The sequence below is a fragment of the Centropristis striata genome, chromosome 20 (assembly GCF_030273125.1).
Source record: "Centropristis striata isolate RG_2023a ecotype Rhode Island chromosome 20, C.striata_1.0, whole genome shotgun sequence".
Taxonomy (NCBI): Eukaryota; Metazoa; Chordata; class Actinopteri; order Perciformes; family Serranidae; genus Centropristis; species Centropristis striata.
In genome coordinates, this window is record NC_081536.1 from 32,627,934 (window position 1) to 32,644,769 (window position 16,836).

Sequence of the window (16,836 nt, forward strand, 5' to 3'; positions counted from 1 at the left end):
GTTGTCAACATAAAGTGGGCATGTCAGTAAAGAGGAGACTTGTGGGTTATTAACATAAAGTGGGCGTGTCAGTAAAGAGGAGACTCGTGGGTTATCAGTATAAAGTGGGCATGTCAGTAAAGAGGAGACTCGTGGGTTATCAGTATAAAGTGGGCATGTCAGTAAAGAGGAGACTTGTGGGTTGTCAACATAAAGTGGGCATGTCAGTAAAGAGGAGACTTGTGGGTTATTAACATAAAGTGGGCATGTCAGTAAAGAGACTCGTGGGTTATCAACATAAAGTGGGCATGTCAGTAAAGAGGAGACTCGTGGGTTATTAACACAAAGTGGGCATGTCAGTAAAGAGACTCGTGGGTTATCAACATAAAGTGGGCATGTCAGTAAAGAGGAGACTCGTGGGTTATCAGCATAAAGTGGGCGTGTCAGTAAAGAGGAGACTCGTGGGTTATCAGTATAAAGTGGGCATGTCAGAACCTTTGAAAATGACCATGCCCAATTCCTCCTCGCTAAATTTAATTGCGACTTGGGAACATTACTTCCACCAACACTGGTGTCATGAACCACTGTGGTGTTTAAACTGAGCCCTCCGTACATATAAATAGTCAAACTGCTTTCCATGTTTAAAACCAGGTCCTAACTCTCAAAGAATGTCCTCACTCTGCAGGTTGAAAACTGTCAGCTGGTCCCCACAAAGATACAAATACAGCATCCTCACACACACACACACACACACAGCCAGAGAGGAAGGAGGTGGTTTCTCCTGCAGCTCGCTCAGCTTCCTCTGTTATCACTTCCACAGGAACAGGATGAAGACTCAGCCAAGGAGGGTTGCCTCAAATATTTTACTTCTCACTGCACTTAGTTTATCTCTCTTTAGATTATTAGCACATAATATAATTTAAAAAAATCATAAAACAAACAGTAAAAAGTCTGACCTGAGAATATAAATTGAAAGTCTGAGAATATAACTTCAAACCTGAGTATATATATTGAAGGTTTTAACTGAAGGTTGCAATATACATTATATATTCTCAGACACAAAAGGACACAAAATGACTTGAAAAAAGACAAAAAATTACCAAAAAAGACACAACAGACACAAAATGACAAAAAAAGACACAAAATGACCAAAAAAGACACAAAATGACAAAAAAGACACAACAACAAATACAAAATGATCAAAATAGACACAAAAAATAAAAAAAGATTAAAAAAGACACAAAATCACAAAAAAGACACAACAAAATAAAAAAGACACAACAACATACTCAAAATGACCAAAATAGACACAAAAAAATAAAAAAATAAACAAAATTACAAAAAAGACACAAAATAACTAAAAAAGACACAACAACAAACACAAAATGACCAAAATAGACACAAAAAAACTAAAAAAAAGACACAAAATGACCAAAAAAGACACAACAACAGACACAAAATGACCAAAAACGACACAAAATAACTAAAAGAAGACACAACAACAGACACATAATGACCGAAAAAGACTAAAAAAAAGACACAAAAAAGACATGAAAAGACATGAAAAGGATTAAAAAATGGACAAAATAGTCCAAGACTCCAAGGGTTAAAGTTTATTCTGATGTTTATACTTTTGTGGGAATTTTTACTTGTCACAGTATTTCTACACTCTGGTTTTCTTCAGAGTTTTTCTTCCAGACGGCCAGTTCATGTTGTTGGAGGTGTAGAGGAAGCAGGAGGTGTGGCCTCCTCCTCCTCCTCCTCCTCCTCTCTCTCTCTCTGTCTCTCTCTCTCTCTGTCTCTCTCTCTCTCTCTCCTCCAGCTGTTTAAAAGCAGCTGGTGGGCGTGCGAGCTCCACTCAGTGTGGACTAGAGGACTAGAGGACTCGAGGCAGACATGGCTGCGGTGGGAGAGCTGCTGCTGCTGCTGGGTTTACTGGTGAGCGCTCACTGTGCAGTGAGAGCACGAGACCCCGAGGTGGAGGAGGACCAGGAGGAGCTGAGAGGAGGAGGAGGAGGAGGAGGAGGAGGAGAACCAGGAGGGCTTCAGGCCACAGACTCCCCCCCGCTGGCAGAGCGAGGCAGCCACCCCGCTCGGACCGGGTGAGTCCACCAGCATCCTAAACTCAAACTGATCCAGTGAGAATCCTGAGGGCTGATTTGAAAGTTTGACACAAACAATGTGTTTATGTGTGTTTGTAGGTGAAGCTCTATGACACAAACACACTGTAAAAAAAAAAGGAAAGTTGGGTGAACTCAAAATTTCAAGGCAACAAACTTCAATTACATTTTAAGTTGGACAATTAAACTAAATATTTTAAGTTTTGTTTTTGAGTTTGCTCAACTCAACTGTAAGTTGTCCTAACTTATAATTTTACATCGTAATAACTTTTAATCCTTACTTCTGCTAACTTCTGCAATGTGCTGAATTGGCACGATTGAAACGCCGCTATGAAATGTCAGCTAATGTTGCAACCACGATTTTGTGTTAGCTTTGATACGCTAATGGCTACTCTTGTAGCTGTAACAAGCAGCGGCGCTAGCATCAGTTAGCCGCTAGCATCAGTTAGTCACTAGCACCAGTTAGCCGCTAGCATCAGTTAGCCGCTAGCTTTCGCTAATGACCAAAAACCTGTTTTTGTTAAATGTTGAAAATGTGTAGGTTGCCTTCTCCAACAAAAGACGTACAACACTACACAACACAACTCAGAATAAAATTCCTGTATCATTTTAATTAATTTAATAAAGGGTTGATTACCTGTGTGGACTCAGGCAGCAGAGCCACAATGAGACTTCAAGTTCAGAGCCAACTGGAAAGTTGGCTTTCAGCATTTCCCAACAAAGAAATAAGAGTTATCAGAACTATTGTCCCTTGTTGTGAACCCCAACTTAAAGATATAAGTAACAACAACTCACCAACTTGTTTTTGAGCAGACAACTGGCTTCCTTTGTTGTGCTAACTTACATTATTGCCCTAAATGTCAGTAATTTATATTTCCAAGTTTTACCAACTTAAATCACTGTTTTAGGCCAATAATTTCACTTGACAAGATTTCTTAAATTAAGAGTATTAAATCTAGAAATAAGCATGTTGAACACTTAAAATAAGAAATTAACTCTTAAAACGAGATAAATTAAAGCTGCCAGCAGCGATGAACTGGCCCGAGCAGAGTGACCTCATGATTATTAGTTTCTTACAAAAAAACTTTAGATTTAGAAGTGTTAGATCATTTATCTTGTTTTAAGAGTTAATTTCTAGTTTTATTCTATTTTTATCTTATTGTATTTTAGCGTTTTACTGTCTGCTGCTCTTTTTATTGTGCTTTTATTGTTTTATCTATTTAGTGTGTTTATCTTTTTGCACAGCACTTTGGAAACCTTATTTATATTTACAGATCATTTCTCTAAAAAAAATACAGATTTATGTTGTTTTTAAAAAAAGATTTTTATCAAGTTTTATGGTAAGAAAAACAGAAAGTTTCCTTAATTTTACATCCAGTAATATAATGTGTATTTATTGTATTTTTACATGGAATTCACTGTAATTTAACATTAAACATTAAAATAATACTGTAAAACAATTTATAATGTTCCATTATGTTAATTTACAGATTTCAGCTTTTATTATTTTATGGTTCATATTTATAATAAAAGTCATTTTTTTAATGGCATTTGCACTTAATGTAGAAAGAAAACAAGAAAAAACCTGTAAAATAATCCAGAACATCTCTGAAAAAAAATTTGAACAAAGAACCAAACAGTCAGTGTTTAGACTGCCAGCATGCTGACACACACACACACACACACACACACACACACACACACACACACACACACCGTGCATTAGTTTTATGGTTTTAGAGCCTCGGAGGTGTCCTCTGTGTTTGTCCTCCAGGTATTAGACCGAGCCCGTTTCACAGGTTTCACACTGAGCAGCAAACGATCTTTACCTGCAGTTTATTATTTCATGTGTGAAGTTAAAATAAAACCTGCAGCGGCTCTGAAGTCTGTTCAGCACACTGAAATATCTTTAGTCCAATAAAAACTATCCAACCCTCCGAACCCCAACGAGCTGCTTCTTCTTACATTCTCCTCTCTGTTTCCTCGTGTTTCACTGCAACATATAAAATCTATATAAATCTATAAGTCCTGCAGCTCTATATGGCATAAAATGGAATTAATTTGTTTATAAATTGAATAGTGATTTTTGTTTTTTGATTATTGTTAAAAAACTGGAATAAAATGTAATTTTTATATATATATATATATATATATATATATATATATATATATATAAACAAGTGTCACGAAACCCCACTCCCACAAATTACCACGTATAAAGACGAAAAATTACCAAGGAAAGAAAGAAAATGACCACATATCAACACAAAATTACCTAAAAAAACGATGTAATATGACACACAAAAGACACAAAATGACAAAAAAAAAACAACATAAAATGACCAAACCAGATTTCTCCACATGTTGAAGTATTGTCATGTTCCCAGCCTCTCCTGTCCTCTCCTCTCAGCTCTGTGTAAACAGCCTCTCCTGTCCTGTCCTCTCCTCTCAGCTCTGTGTAAACAGCAGAATTTAATGTTTTTAACAGGATCTGGTTTATTTTAAATGAAACATGGAGAATAAAGAGTTCTGACACTAACATCAACATTTTAACAAAAGTTTTGGTCACTTTTTATAACGGAAACGTTCTGTTGTGGTAGTTCTGCGTCTCTTCGTGGTGGTTTTGTGTCTTTGTGGTTTTGCTTTTTGCATCTATTCGTTGTAGCCTCTTTGAGCTCCAGACGAACATTGAAGCGTGTTTGAGGGTGAATGTGTGGGACAGGCCTCGTCACATCGCCTCGTTACGCTGCAGATTCCTGGTGGCCCCTGAGGGCCCCTCGCTGCTGTGTGACGTCTGTGATACAGAGCAGCTTCCCAGGTTCTCTGTGTTGTTTTTAGCCTCAGCCTCAGAGGTCAGAGGTCATCAGGTACTTCAGTTTGTTGTTTGGCTGCAGGAAGAGAAGATCTGAAGATTTTCAGGCTTCGCAGCGTTTCTGTTCTATTTTTAGCCTTAAAGACATTTTCATTTGTGTTTCTTTGTGATAGTTTTGCATCTCGTGGTGGTTTTGTGTCTCTTTGTGGTAGTTTTGTGTCTCTTTGTGGTAGTTTTGTGTCTCTATGTGGTGGTTTTTGTCTCTCTGGTAGTTTTGTGTTTCTCTATGGTAGTTTTGTGCCTCTTTGTGCCTCTTTGTGGTGATTTTGCATCTCTTTGTGGTAGTTTTGTGTCTCTTTGTGGTGGTTTTGTGTCTCTTTGTGGTAGTTTTGTCTCTTTGTGGTAGTTTTGTGTCTCTTTGTGGTAGTTTTGTGTCTCTCTGTGGTGGTTTTGTGTCTCTTTGTGGTAGTTTTGTGTCTCTCTGTGGTGGTTTTGTCTCTTTGAGGTAGTTTTGTGTCTCTTTGTGGTAGTTTTGTGTCTCTCTGTGGTGGTTTTGTGTCTCTTTGTGGTAGTTTTGTGTCTCTCTTTGGTAGTTTTGTCTCTTTGTGGTAGTTTTGTGTCTCTTTGTGGTAGTTTTGTGTCTCTCTGTGGTGGTTTTGTGTCTCTTTGTGGTGGTTTTGTGTCTCTTTGTGGTAGTTTTGTGTCTCTTTGTGGTAGTTTTGTGTCCCTTTGTAGTAGTTTTGTGTCTCTTTGTCGTAGTTTTGCGTCTATTTGTGGCCTTCTGCTGGAGCTGGTTGAGTGAGGCTTTACCTTCAGGTCATTTTTATTCACATTTTTATTATTTTTTCATGTCTGGTTTCAGTTCATTGCTCTGAATTCAGATTGACAGTTGCTTCCAGGCTGAGAGGTGACAGTAGATCTATGAAATGTTTGAGGTCCGGATCGATGCAGCAAGTCTCATCAGAGTGAAACTGCTCACTCTGTCCATTTGTTCTCATGTATCGGTGTGACCTTTGACCTCCCCAGCTGAATCGAAGGACTCGCTGAAATCCTTTCAAAGTAAAAGTTGATCAGAAGATGAAGAAGCAGCTCAGTGAGCAGACGGTTCAGATCAAAGAGAGCTGAAGCTGCAGATAAGGTTTGCTGCTCGCTCAGCTGGAGACACAGCTGGCAGATGAAAGGACGACACGAAGAAAAGTGGATTTAAAAGCTGCAGTTGTTATCAGACTGAAGATCATGCAGGTGGATGAATTCTACAGGACACATTTCCTTTAAACCCTCGAAGATATCACACGAAACTAGAAGATCTGAGAAATACATCGTTACTGAACATGTCCTGATATCTCTGACTGATATCTGAATAAGCTGGGTTCTATGTCTCCCCACGAGTCTCCTCTTTAATGACACGCCCACTTTATGTTGATAACCCACGAGTCTCCTCTTTAATGACATGCCCACTTTATACTTATAACCCACGAGTCTCCTCTTTACTGACACGCCCACTTTATGTTAATAACCCACGAGTCTCCTCTTTAACGACATGCCCACTTTATGTTAGTAACCCACAAGTCTCCTCTTTGATGACATGCCCACTTTATGTTAATAACCAACGAGTCTCCTCTTTACTGACATGCCCACTTTATACTTATAACCCACGAGTCTCTTCTTTAATGACATGCCCACTTTATGTTGATAACCCACGAGTCTCCTCTTTACGTACATGCCCACTTTATGTTGATAACCCACGAGTCTCCTCTTTACTGACATGTCCACTTTCTGTTGATAACCCACGAGTCTCCTCTTTAATGACACGCCCACTTTATGCAGCTCAGATTAATCTTCAGGTTCCAGCTTTCAGATGATGAACACCACTTCTGTGTGACCTGCTGTCTCCCCCTGAACATCCAGTCTTTAGACCTGTGATCAGCTCGTTCATGCACAGGTGAGTTTGAAACCGTCAGCAGGCTGGCGGGGAAAAGTTTTAGGCTGCTGGAACGACTTCAGAGGAATAATCTTTAATCTTCATCGTCAGGTTTAATCCTCTCTGTTGGACTGAACGCTCGTCTACGTTTCTTCTTCACGTGATGCAGATGAATCTCAGAGACTCGCTCCATCTGAGAAGTTCAGTTTCTATCAGAGCAGAACTATCAGCTGCAGATATCTGATCTCTGTCTGATGTCAGCTCATGTTCACTGTGAGACACGTCCTCTACAAAGTTCTGCTTCGTGCAAATGCTTTTATTTGGGCTAGATTTTAAATGAGATGTGATGAACATAGTGATTTTGATGAAATATCACAATTTTAGCTTTTATTTAATCTATTTTTTCATCACACACGATCCGTTCAAGGCCTTCGGAAAGATGAAACTCCAACAACAATAATGTCAGTTTTTATAGTTTCTGTTTCAGCATATGAAAGAAAACATACTTTTCAAACCAGCCCAGTAAAGATTCAAAGACCTCCAGAAGCCCCACCCCCTTGCTCCGCCCTGATTGGCTGAGAGAGCAGCTATTAGCCCTGTCACTCTTGCGACACAGAAATAGAAAGTGGAGACGTCTCGGCCTGCCACTTTGTACTTGTTGTGCTTTCGGGATTAAAATAGGACCAAAGATCACAAAATAACTGCCGGAGTGTTTAGAAGACTGAAGAGATGGAAACTTTCCAACACAAACATTCAGACATTTGGTTTCATTTTGTGCTGTCAGTCAGTTTGTCACTCTGTCTTCTTTGTTTGGGGTTGAGCCTCCAAGTGTCACATCACACAGCTGCGAGCTGTAAAACTGTCACTTTTTTAGCTGTTTTCAAGACCCGAGCGAGACCCGGACTCGTCCTGAGGGACTCGCTGCAGGTCCAAGAGTTCAGATCTGATGCGGAAGATGTTTGTGAATAATGAGAGTGAAGGACTCTGAGGACGCAGAGCCGGAGACAGCAGGGAGAGACAACAGGGAGAGACAACAGGGAGAGACAACAGGGAGAGACAACAGGTCAGACATCAGCAGTTTGTCCTGAGGGTGGCGCTACGGGAGAAAAAAGATGTAAAGGGCTCATCCTCTGGAGAGCAGGAACACTGAGAAAAGGTGTGTCCAAAAAAACAAGGTAAAAACACTAAGTCTGAGGGAAATGATCTTGCTGCATGGACAGATAATTTCACTTGACAAGATTTCTTAAATTAAGATTATTAAATATAGAAATAAGCATGTTGAACGCTTAAAATAAGAAATTAACTCTTAAAACAAGATAAATTAAAGCTGCCAGCAGCGATGAACTGGCCCGAGCAGAATGACCTGACAATTATTTGTTTCTTACCAAGATAAAAAAAAAATTTGATTTTGAAGTGTTCAATAATCTTTTTATGAAAGTTGCATATCTTCTTTTGGTGGTTTTTCGTCTGTGTGTTGTCGTTTTGCACCTTTTTTGGTAGTTGTGTCCCTTTTTAGAGTGGTTTTGCAACCCTTTGTAGAAGTTTTGCACATTTTGTGGTTGTTGTGTTTATTTTTGGTGGTTTTGCACCTTCTGTAGTGGTTTTGAAACATTTGAAACCCATCGTCAGTGGACCCAACTGGACACAGAACTGGTGGTGGGCAGTTGATGTTCAGGGGGAGACAGCAGGTCACAAAGAAGCTGGAACCTGAAGATGAATCTGAGCTGCAGCTCAGCACTGAGAGGCAACATGTTTCAGTCAGAGATCTGTCATAAACATCTCTTAATTATCAATAAACTAAACCTATTAAGGTTTATGAGGGTTCAGAACATTAATGTTTGGCTTTCTGAAGTCCATTCTCATGCTCAACTATGTTTCATAAGTTGTTACACACATCTGCTGCTGAATAAGACCATTTTTTACTATCAAGACTCAACAAAATTGTTAATTTCCTCCAGAATCCCACATTCAGACACCAAGCTAGAGAGAGGGACCCCAGGATGCACAAAGACTCACACACAAGAGGACACAACAACACATTTTACTGCGGGAGAAACACTGTGTGATAACAGCATGATGTGGACGTGTCTGTAGAGAGGAGACCCATTAAACCTGTTTTATTCAGAGATTTAGAGGCTTTTAAAATCACCATGTCCTCAGGTGATTTCAGAATCTTTTCTAAAGTCTTGAAATGAGTCCACTACAGTCAGGGCCGGCTCTAGGCATAGGCGACATAGGCGGTCGCCTAGAGTGCCATCTGCTGGAGGGGCGCCGCCAGTCACCCTTGAGGGGAAAAAAAAAATATTAATTTTCGATGCCCATTGTCGCCCTCGCTTCGTGTTCTGTCTTGAAAATAATAAATACTTACAAAATAAAAAAACAGATAAACAATGAAATTTTGTCACTCGTGGTGCTGAGTCACGTGACGTGTGGTCATTGCCTTGCCCCCCTTTAGACGGTCAGACCGCTGTCATAGAGGTCAGGTCAGGTCAAGTGACAGACACGTTATGTTTTGATAAATCTTGCAAGATGAAACGGCCGTTAAAGCTCTCCGGTGCGCAGTATCGAAAGAGAAGAAAAGAGGAAGAGGAGAAGAAGTCCCAATCTTTTTTTAAATGCAGTTTTGTGTGAAGACGTTTCATTTGTATTAGCTTGCTAGCTAGGTTGAAATAAAGCAACGCTAGCTTAACACAGTTAAGCACATTTTTAGCGTGGTTGGCACTTTCATTGTCTCTCTTGTCTCTAACTTTGTTAGCGGTCTCCAGCTGGGCTTCTTTGTGAATTTACTTGTAAGTTAATAATTCTATAGACAGACAGTTGTATTATATAGCCTGGTTGGCACCATGGGCAAAAAAAAATGGGAGTTCCCCCCTCCGTGAATCAGCAAGCGGAGCTGTTCAACACCAATGGATATCGCCTAGGGCCCCAAATGGGCTAGAGCCGGCCCTGCCTACAGTGTCTGAAAGAAAAAGAAAAGTTCAACAGAACATCGGGGGGTAAATAAATCCTGGGTTCATGTCTCTGTGCTCTGTGTACTTCTAATTATACCCGGGATAAATATTTATTGTTGGGTGTGTAAAGTGCAGGACTTTGACTCTGGAGACCAGAGTTCACATCCTGTCTGTGGCAGAAGAAACACTGTGAAACTATTTCACCTAAAAATAATCGTCAAAGTCACGTTGAAGGAACACAAACACGAGGTTTCCATACAAACATCACTCACATTTTAAAACAAATAAAAAAAACACTCTGAAACTGGAAAACAAGTACAAATTCTATATAATGTTGCTTTAACTGCTCAGGATAAGGAGGGACTTCCTGTGTGTGTGGTGTGTGTGTGTGTGTGTGTGGTGATGTCACTGCTCTCCACAGGAAATGACTCGGGGGTTTTCTGAGTCAGAGGAGTTTGTTCACATGTAGAAACAATGGATGTATAATTATATTCCTGTAATAATGTTTCTACCTGCAGTGACTTCAGCACAAAGAAACAAGAACAAATGCGTCAGGATCCGTTTGTTCAACACAAACAAACACAAAGCACATTCAGATTCTGAAAATTAGTTAATGCAGGAAAATAATTATTAGAAAATGTCCTATGGGGAAATTCTGAAAGGGCCACGGGGGCTACTGCCGGTATGTGTACACTATGATGAGATTCTTCAGAGATTTCAAACAATTAATACTAGTAATGTTATGATACTATATTATATACAAGGAGCACACCTACAACAAGTATTCCTTTACAAGTATTTATTTATACAGCAACCTATGACCTTTAACCTCAAAATGTGTGTGTGTGTGTGTGTGTGTGTGTGTGTGTGTGTGTGTGTGTGTGTGTATCTGTAACTGTAATCACATCAAAGCATCAAAGGCTTTGCGGTCGACCAATCAGAGCAGAGCAATCAACGGCATTAACAGCTGTGGAATCTTCGACACAGTGACAGCAGAGGTGGACAGACTGGAATTTCTGGCCTCGAACAGAAAGCACTTTTGGCAAAACCATAATACCTATCATTGATCCGACTTCACTTTGAGCATCCTGAGTTCTTCCTGAAGAGCTACATATGTTTTTTGTGAAGAAAAATGAAGAAATAGCTTTGTTAGAGCGATCTGAAAAACTGTTAAATATGCTTTTCAACAGAAATCTTCCTGTGTTTTTAATATGGGACCCAATGAGGCTGTTGGTGCGTGTTGGTGGTGCATCTGTGCATCCTACGCCCAAACTATAACTCTGACAGCTTTACCAGAGGATTGTGAGGGAGAAGACAAATTTTCCTACGTTTCTATGTATAAATTATTTCTGTAGAGTGGAATTTGCGGCTTGGAGCGGGCTTTCAAATTTATTTTTGGACAATTTTTTCTCTCCCTCTACACTCTGGCGATGATGTCACACACTGTGACACGAGCATTCCATGCAATACACACCCATTATAATCTCAGAATTTCTCCAATTTCTGGTTTTGCATCCCTTTGTAGAAGTTTTGCATGTTTTGTGGTTGTTGTGTCTATTTTTGGTGGTTTTTCACCTTTTTATGATCGTAGCATATCTACTTTTGGTGGGTTTTCGTCTGTGTGTCGTCTTTTTGCACCTTTTTTAGTTGTTGTGTCTCTTATTACGTTAGTTTTGCATCTCTGTGTCATAGTTTTTCAGGTTCTTTGCAGGAACATCCACGTTTGAACCGTTGTCTTCTGTTGTGGCTTCACAAGAGTCTAATCTGACATGGATGTAAACGGGAACTTTGCGGAGGATCTTGAGGCAGTTATTCAAATTATCTAAGTAACTCTGCTGAGAGTTTATTGTGTTTGTTTTCTGTGAAACCACGTCCTTTCTTTTCCTTTTCTCTGTTTTTAACCTTAATGTTTTGTTGGGAGGAAAAAACATTTGATCTGATCAGACAAGAAAGATTATTATCAACAAAAGTATCAAAAGTGTTGAGTCACAGCGTCAGAGGAGAATAAAACCAGAGACATTCCACCGCTATCACACATCTGAGCACATCAAAGTGTGTGTGTGTGTGTGTGCGTGCGCGTGTGTGTGTGTGTGTGTGTGTGTGTGTGTGTGTGTGTGTGTGTGTGTGAACTGTGGGTCGAGATGGTGAAATATCTGAATGTCCCACAAGACCAGAAGACAGAGAGATGTTACTGAAAAGTGAGATAATGTGTCTTTGTGTTTGTTTGTATAACACACACACACACACACACACACACACACACACTGACAGGATGAAGGCCAACATAAACAAACAGAAAGCACATTCAAATTCTGTGATTAAATTAATACTGAATAAGTCATTTTGCGTCTCTTTGAACTTGTTTCGGGTCTTTGTGGTGATTTAATGTTTTTTTCAGTTGTTTTACACTTTTGCTGGCAGTTTGTCTCTTTGGTGATTTTACATAATTGTAGTCATTTTGCAAAAAAAATTATGACAAGTTGTGTCCATATTTGTTGTAGTTTTCCACCTTTTTATGGTTGTTGTGTCCTTTCTTTTTTTACATTTTTTTTTTTTTACCATGTTTTGCGTATTTTGTCATAGTTTTGCTCTTTTTGTGGGATGTTGTGATATTTTTGGTGGTTTTGTATGTAGTTTTTCACCTTTCTGTGGTAGTTGTAGTTGTGATCATCAGCTCGTGTCCGTGCGGACCTGAAGAAGTGAGCACGCTGTACGCATCACACGCACGCCGCCTGCACACGCTCCAGTTGTTGCAGCTCAGCTGGTGGCTCATAAAAGACTCGTCTCACACCCTGAAACTGAACTTTATCCTCTGAAAGGAACTCGGGCTGAGTCAGCTGGTTAGCATTAGCTTAGCATAAAGACTGCTAGCATGTTTAACACAAAGCTGTTCGTTTTATCTGTGAGGAAAGAGGAAACTTTAAGTTTGACCTCCGACCCCAAACAGGAAGGAGGCGACAACAGAGTGCAAACAAGCAGAATGATGTCATCCTGAAACACTGTGTGTGTGTGTGTGTGTGTGTGTGTGTGTGTGTGTGTGTGTGTGTGCGCGCAGGAACTGGTGTGCCTTCGTGCAGAGCCGTGTGGTCACCATGGCGATGGTGTGCGGGACGGAGAAGTACACCATCAAGTCTCAGAGTCCGTGTCCGAGTGGGACGCCCGACTGTCAGCTGATCATGTGAGTAAATAACAACAACAACAATAACAACAACAACAACAACAACAACAACAACAACAGAGTGTTCCTGTCTGATAGCTGTGGCTGGCCTTTGTCTCTTTTTGGTGATTTTTTCACTTCTGAAGCACTTCTGTGTCTCCTTGCAGCAGTTGTTGTTGCTGTTGTTGTTGTTGTTGTTGTTGTTTTCCTGGAGGTTGTGCGTGTCCTCTGATGAAATCCCGTCAGATGATTAATCCACATTTGCCTTCAGTTCCTGGAAACTTTCTGGAGAAATCTGGCAGCAGAACTCTGAGCTGAGATCAGCAGCTGCTTTCTGTCCGTCTCCTCCGTGTTCTGGATCGTTTTCAATTCAATTTCAGCTGTTTGTTCAGTTTCAAATGTGAGGTTTTTCACCTCCCTGTGTGTGTGTGTGTGTGTGTGTGTGTGTGTGTGTGTGTGTGTGTGTGACAGGTACAAGCTGTCCACGCGGCCGGTCTACAGGCAGAAGCAGCAGCTGGTGACTGCTCTGCTGTGGCGCTGCTGTCCGGGACACGGAGGACAGAACTGTGAGGACTCAGGTACGTCAGCACCGTGTCCTCATGTTTCACTGCAATATACAACATTTATATAACATCTATATGAATCTATATGAATCTATATGAGTCTATACCAGGGATGGGCAACTGAAGGCCACCCTCACTTGAAGTGGCCCTCAGTACAACTACATGCATTTGAGCATGAAATCTTAAAAGTGCAGTGTAAAAATGCACAAAATTACTTCTTGCATTAATGTTGGTCTGCTGTTCTTGCACTAAAAAAACAAAAGAAATCACATCAAGTGGTTATTTTTTATTTGCTTCAAACCTTTTGTATTCCTATTTATACTGTTCTACATTGCAGATTATTTGGTTCTTAAGATAAACCCAACTTAGATTTAGAAGTGTTAGATAATTTATCTTGTTTTAAGAGTTAATGTCTCATTTTAAGTGTTCAACATGCTTATTTCCAGATTTAATAATCTTAATTTAAGAAATCTTGTCAAGGTAAATAATCTGTCCATGCAGCAAGATCATTTCCCTCAGATTTACTGTTTTATCTGGTTTTTAGACAACCCTTTTTTACAGTGTACATGCATATGAGCATGAAATATGTTAATTTACTGCACTGTAAACATATTTAAAATTGCAGTTTCATCATATCTGGTTAAGTGCACGCTCCTATATGTGGCCCTGTGGTAGTGGACATGAAAAATTGTGGCCCCCTGCAGCATTTAAGTTGCCCGTCCCTGATCTATACAAATCTATATTAATCTTTACAAAAACATCTCAACTCTGGTATCAGTCAGGACCTTCACTTAGTCCACTGTGTGTGTGTGTGTGTGTGTGTGTGTGTGTGTGTGTGTGTGTGTGTGTGTGTGTGTGTGTGTGTGTCTCTGACAGTCTTGGATGCGCAGCAGGATTCTGGGAGCTCGACTGTGATTGGCCGATCTTCTGAAGCAGTGAGAGCAGAGCTGCAGGCTGCAGGTAGAACACTCCTTCTGGACCAGGGCTCTCACACTCAGACTACCTGGGGGCCGCTGGAGGCAGCATCAGAACGACCAAAAAAAGACACAAAATGACCCAAAAAGACACAAAATGACCAAAAAAAGACACAAAATGACCAAAAAAAGACACAAAATGACCAAAAAAGACACAAAATGACCAAAAAAGACACAAAATTACAAAAAAAACCCACAAAATTACTAAAAAAAACACAAAATTACAAAAAAAAGACAGAAAATGACCCAAAATGACAAAAAAAAAACTAAAAATGACACAAAATTACTAAAAAAGACACAAAATTACTAAAATAGACACAAAATTATTTAAAAAAGACACAAAATTACTAAAAACAGTAATTAAAGGGACCTTCCACACACAACACGGTAAAGTGCCATTCATATAAAACTCACATTAAACTTTCATATCAAGGTGGGGGCCACAAAATATCGTCACAAGGGCCGCAATTGGCCCGCGGGCCGCAAGTTTGAGACCCATGCTCTGAAATATATAGTATCTGTATGAATCTTTGTCCTCCTGTGTTTTACCTCCACTCTGTCTGGTTTGTCTGGAGCAGCTGCAGGGTGGAACGTGTCTCTGCTGGCGGTTCTTTTGGTGACATAAAGTGTGTTTTTGGTTCTTTAAAGTTTGATGGAAACACAAACATTCAATGAAACTTTTATCAAACTTTTCCAGCTGGCTTGAGCTGTTTTTGTCACTATGACTTGTCAAAGGCACTATGACTTGTTATAGGCACTCTGACTTGTTATAGACTCTACTGTGACCTGGACAGTGATGTTGTTTTTTATGCTAAGCTAACAGCTAACAGCTAACAGTGTTTCTGAGAATAATAACAGTCCGTGTTTTCGGAAAGAATTCAGACTGAAATAGACCTTTGGCCTTTAGAGGCTTCATTTAACAAAGAAACACACACACACACACACACACACACACTGTCCGCTCCCACCACACCTCTGATTGAAGCGACTTCCTGCGAGCTGAAGAAATGAAATGACCGACAGAAGAAACAATAACAGGAACACGCCTCCGAGCTGAGTCATCGAAATAACCTTTACAACCTGAACACACACACACACACACACACACACACACTCACACACACATACACACACTCCATATTGCTGCAGGACGTATAGATTAATATCAGGCCTAACGTGATAATAACGCTTTAATGCAAATTTCTTTTTTAACGTCGTTAATTTTTTCAGCCTACCCGCCCCTTAAACTGCAAAAAAGGTGGTTAGTCTAAAAACCAGATAAAAACACTAAATCTGAGGGAAATGATCTTGCTGCATGGACAGATAATTTACCTTGACAAGATTTATTGAATTAAGATTATTAAATCTAGAAATAAGCATGTTGAACGCTTAAAATAACAAAACAACTCTTAAAACCAGATAAATTATCTAACACATCTAAATCTAAGTTGTTTTATCTTGGTAAGAAAGCTTCAACAAACCAAAGTTACCATAGCAACTGTCGATGTGAATGAGTTACCATGGAGACCACAGAGACTCCTCCCCCTCATCGCTCTCCTCCCGCTTCATCACACTTTATATATTGTTTGTTTTCTTGTAGTTTTTGTATCACCTGTTTGGATCCAGTCAGTGGAAGAGAATGTTTGATTGTGTCCATGTGAGCTCAAAACCTTTATTCACTGTCAGTGTGAAGGATCTGATTTCATTGATAGATAATAGATAGATTGATAAAAGTATGAAAAATTTGGTTTATTTTGCTTAAAAAATAGCAAAATTTGTCTTGTCAAAACATTCCAAAACAAGTAAAAATATCTAATCTCAATGAACCCCAAAATACCTTAGAATTAGTTTATTCTAACTAATAACAAGTGACTTTTTCTTGATTCTAATGAAATACACGTGACCTATTTTCTCAATATGTTGAAAAAAAATCTTGAATTAATAATCAGTAACTGCTAGAGCCATCATCATGACATAATGATATGCATTCAGGCATTATATTTATAGAAACCAGCAAAGTCAGACTAAATACTAGAGAACTTTTCTTCATACAGCTACAAATATTTCCATCTGGCTGCTTGTTTTAAGTGAAGAGGTGAAATTATGTCAAAGTTATGATTTCTTAGTTATGCTTGAAATAAGAAATAATTACTTTGAAATAGCAGTTTTATACTTGTACGTGTTGATGAAACAGCTTTGTAACTGTTGATATTCTAGTTTCCAGCATATATTTACTCAGTATAGGTCATAAAATCTCATTAACAAGCTATAATATTATTATTATTATTTAGATAATTAAGGACCAAAACACTTAAAACAAGTGAAACAGCTGAACATAAAAGATGCTGATTAAGAAGAA

General features: G+C 39.4%; 1 protein-coding gene across 1 annotated transcript in view; it reads left to right on the forward strand.

The window, feature by feature from the left end:
• Positions 1-806: 806 nt before the first annotated feature.
• The window catches only part of mmrn2a (multimerin 2a), a 31,453-nt gene continuing 15,423 nt past the window's right edge, over positions 807-16,836 (forward strand). The window contains exons 1-5 of the mRNA XM_059323771.1: positions 807-827; positions 1,852-2,081; positions 12,839-12,961; positions 13,412-13,518; positions 14,380-14,463. Coding sequence (XP_059179754.1) covers positions 807-827; positions 1,852-2,081; positions 12,839-12,961; positions 13,412-13,518; positions 14,380-14,463 — 565 coding nt within the window. The remainder of the gene's footprint in view (positions 828-1,851; positions 2,082-12,838; positions 12,962-13,411; positions 13,519-14,379; positions 14,464-16,836) is intronic.